At 37.1% G+C, this 4,253-nt stretch overlaps 1 protein-coding gene across 1 annotated transcript; it reads left to right on the top strand.

Moving 5' to 3' along the window:
* Positions 1–2,849: 2,849 nt before the first annotated feature.
* On the top strand, positions 2,850–3,851 carry LOC100923348 (olfactory receptor 6K3). The gene is given in 2 exon segments (XM_012548019.3): positions 2,850–3,463; positions 3,466–3,851. Coding segments are annotated over 2 exon segments (927 nt in total). The 5' UTR covers positions 2,850–2,922.
* The last annotated feature ends 402 nt before the right edge of the window (positions 3,852–4,253 follow it).

Here is a 4,253-nt window from a genome sequence, read left to right as displayed (position 1 = left end):
TTCAGTCTTAATGGATAGACAAGTTTCTAGATAGGGAACAGTGAGTGAACAAGGCAGAGCCAGAAATCACCAAAAAGTTTTTGATTTGAGGTTTTATTTTTGTTCATACTCCTGACTTCATTGGGATCTGGGGACATATTATGAGGGAATAAACATCTTAAAAAAATCCGTATGAGAAAGAACCGTTTTTCTGTGTAACTATAGTCTTCTGGGAAAAAAATCCCCAATAGAGACAATTTTCCTAATCCGACTATTTCTTGATAAGGTGTTATAATATTCCACAGTCAGTGAACAACAAAGACATAGAACAGACAAGGAATGAAGAGAGGAGAAAGTACTCTTGTACCTGGCAGACATGAACATGAGAACTAGTGGTAAGTGGTAAGCCAGAACCATTGGAAAGGGTTACTGTGTCAGGAAATGAAGTTTTCCTGAAATGAGGATGATTTCTATGGGACTTGGGTATAGGAAGTTTTGAGAAGATAGAGATCAGATTGTGTGGATGGACACAGTTAGGAAGTAATGTCCTCTGGCTTTGGCTTTGGCTGATTCTGTGGTTCTAGATCATGGACCTAGAGAAGTCATCTGATTGAATGGAGGAAAGTCCTGTGAGCCATTTTGAATCTCATATGACTAACATCTGTTTTAATTGTGTGGTAAATGATCTTTTGGCTCTGCAGCTCATTTAATCATTGGATTGTTAAAATTGATACTCATCTACTTAACTTCTGTGGAAATTCTGCTTTTATGAATGTTTAGATGCAGCTTATATTTAGAAAGTTTTCCTAAATATCTACGCCAAAGTAGGTTACTCTCTCCCTACAATGCTGTCATATATGGTTTAACTATTGTCATTGGCCCAAAAATCAGTTGGGAGCCAGCCTTTCACAATGAGCCTCTAGTCCTTTAAGGATTTTTGTTATCAGACAAGAAAACAGTACTCTGACAAATCTGAATTTATTATTTCTTTTTTGTTTGTAAGAATTTTGGTTTTCTTGGGATGTCAAGTTAAATGGATCCTTAGATAGTAGCTAGCCTAGCCTGATCTCTTTGAGGAGCCTAGTGTAGGAGTGAGAGAGTGCTGGACTGGCAATCAGAGTAACCTGGACTGATAAATCTTGCCTCTGACACTTATTAGCAGATATTTTACTTATTTGTAAGCATTTTTTCATTTTCTTTATAAGCAAGCAAGGAAGGAGGAGAAATAGAAAGGTATGATTATTTATCTATTGTCTGCTATATACCAGGTCTTGTGTGCTAAGCACTTTACAGATATTATTTTGCAGATTATAAGGCACAAATAGGATAATGAATAAAAAACACTTTGAGAATTTTAAAGTGATCTTCAGATCATAAACAGGTAGGTATTTCTGTAGATAGCACATTGGGAGGGTGCCAGAAAGAACTGAATTCTATTCTGCCCTCAGACATGTATACTGACTGTGTGATCTTAGGCAAATCACTTAATCTCTCTGCCTCAGTTTCCTCATCTGTCAAATAGTGATAAAGCTTCTATCTCCTAGAGATGAGGATCAAATGATTTAACATATATAAAATGTTTACAAAGGCAAAATGCCATATTAGTACTTCCATAGAATTAACAACTGTAAGGAATCTCAGAGGACAAAAAGTCCAACTTCTCCTTTTGATAATTAAAAGACTTGCCTAGGGCCACCTGGCTACTAAGTATCAAAAATAGGAACTAAGCTTGTCTTTTTGGCTCCAACCCCAGTCTTTTATTGAAAGTATCACCTATAAATGTCAGTTACAATATGATAATTATCATTTCTATGGCACTTAATTGCTTTAGGAAGCAGCTAGAAAGTGTAATTAATAAAGAGTGTTGATCTTGAATTCAAGAGGACCCTGGTTCAAATTCAGTTTCAGATACTAGTGTATCTTGGGCAAATTTTTTAACCTCCTTCAGTTTCCTCATCTGTAAACTGAGGATAATAATGAGCCCTGCCTCCCAGAGTTGCTGTTAGGATAAAAACCATTTTGCAAAGTTTGTAAGGCTATAGAAATAGCTGCTTGCAACAATAACGCCTGCTGCGATTGCTACTAGTACTAGGACTACTACTTCTGCTGCTGCTGCTGCTATTTCTACTTCTGACCTAGTCCTTTAGTTTCTGGAGGTATTATTACTTAAATATATATTTTACAAGTATTATCTCTATTTTACAGATGAAAAAACTGAAACTGAGAGAAGTTAAGTACAGTAGTGCAGTGTCATGCAGTAAGGGATGGAGTCTAAAATCCTCCTAAGGCCATCTTATGGCCTATCTAAGTACATAAATCACTGCCTTCTCTGAGATGAGGAAACCAATGTGCCAAAATGTGAATTCACTAGTATCACATGATAAGCCCAGGGAATTGAGCTCTACTCACAGGCAAGTCCTTCCTTCTTCAGCAATTTTAGAGCTCTTTTTGGTGCCCTCACATGTTATTTCTCTGACTTTCCCCAGAACGTTGATCACTAAGGGAAAACTTGTTAGAAATAATTTTTCAAATGCAATAGAAATATTTTCAGAAAAGCTGCTGTAATCCTCTGTAATCCTCTTCTTGTCTATGGAAATAAAGGATGTTAGAGATGGGAATGTCAATCAGAGGAGAGAGATCTGGCCTCCAAGATTCTAGAATCTCCTATATATTAGGAGGAGCTGTCAGAAAAGGATAGTGGTGAAGAAAAGGAGCTATTCAAAACACCTTATTAAAGGCAAAAGAAGGAAGTATATAAGATAATTTCTGAGGCATCTCCTAACTCTCAATTGTTTAAATTTAAAGCACTGAGCAAATTGAAAGTTGTCAAGGGAGGAGGAATAAAGTTGATTTGTATTTTTAAAGAAATCAAGAGACCTGACTTTTGAAGTAGGGAGCCAGTATTTGTTCTTTTTTCCCTTTGTAGGTGAATCTACCCATAATATGGAGAATAAGAACCAAACAATGGTGACAGAGTTTTTCTTCTCTCTGTTCCCCCGGTTTCAGGAAGGGGGCTACCTGTTTTTCATCCCTTTGCTCTTCATCTACCTGTTCATTGTCATTGGGAACCTCATGATTTTCATTGCTGTCAGGCTGGATGCCCGGCTCCATAACCCTATGTACAATTTCATCAGCATCTTCTCCTTCACAGAAATCTGGTATACCACAGCCACTATCCCCAAGATGCTCTTAAATCTGGTCAGTGACCAGAAGACTATCTCCTTCACTGGTTGCCTCCTACAGATGTATTTCTTCCATTCACTTGGAAACACTGAAGGCATTTTGCTGATGACTATGGCCATTGACAGATACATTGCTATCTGTATTCCCCTTAGATATCCAACCATAATGACCCCCAGGCTCTGTGTCCAGTTGAACATTGCTTCCTGTGTCTTTGGCTTCCTTATCTTACTCCCTGAGATTGCATGGATTTCCACTCTACCCTTCTGTGGCTCCAATCAGATTCATCAGATCTTCTGTGACTTTCCCCTCTTCTGAACTTGGCTTGTAAAGATACCTCTATGCTGCTGGTACAAGATATAATCCATGCTATTGCCATCCTCTTTACTGTTCTAATCATTGCCCTCTCCTATATTCGAATTATCATTGTGATCCTAAAGATACCATCAACAGAGGGTCGTCAAAAGGCTTTTTCCACTTGTGGCAGCCACCTTGCTGTCTTCCTATTGTTCTTTGGCAGCGTGGGACTCATGTATCTTCGTTTTTCAGCCACTTATCCTCCATTCTGGGACACAACCATTGCAGTAATGTTTGCTGTCCTTGCCCCCTTTTTTAACCCTATTATCTATAGTTTGAGGAACAAGGAAGTGAAAGAGGCCATCAAGAAACTTCTCTGTCCAAAAGAAATATAATAACATAAAATAAACACATAACATACATATAAACAAATGTGCACTGTATCAATACATATATGCACATATGTAATGTGTATCAATATATAATATGTGTTTATATATGAATGTATATAGCCTATGTGCACATGTTTACATATTTTGTGTACATATACACACATTGTAGCTAAATCATACCTAATGCTTTATGGTTTACTGAGAACTTTATGTATTTTTTTCTCTTTTAATCATCCCTACAGCCCCAAGAATTGGGTGCTGTTAAAAAAAATTAAAAACCTAATATAATATCTTTTTTTGCCCTTACTCAATCCTTAACTAAGGTGAAAAAGTAGAACTTTTACCTTGAGCACTGATATTTAAGAGGCAAAAAAAACTTATAGGATTGCTTTTTAAAAAAGTGTT

Source organism: Sarcophilus harrisii, chromosome 4 (assembly GCF_902635505.1).
Source record: "Sarcophilus harrisii chromosome 4, mSarHar1.11, whole genome shotgun sequence".
Taxonomy (NCBI): Eukaryota; Metazoa; Chordata; class Mammalia; order Dasyuromorphia; family Dasyuridae; genus Sarcophilus; species Sarcophilus harrisii.
The sequence above is the reverse complement of the archived record's forward strand: the minus strand, read 5'-3'. Positions and strand labels throughout refer to the sequence as shown.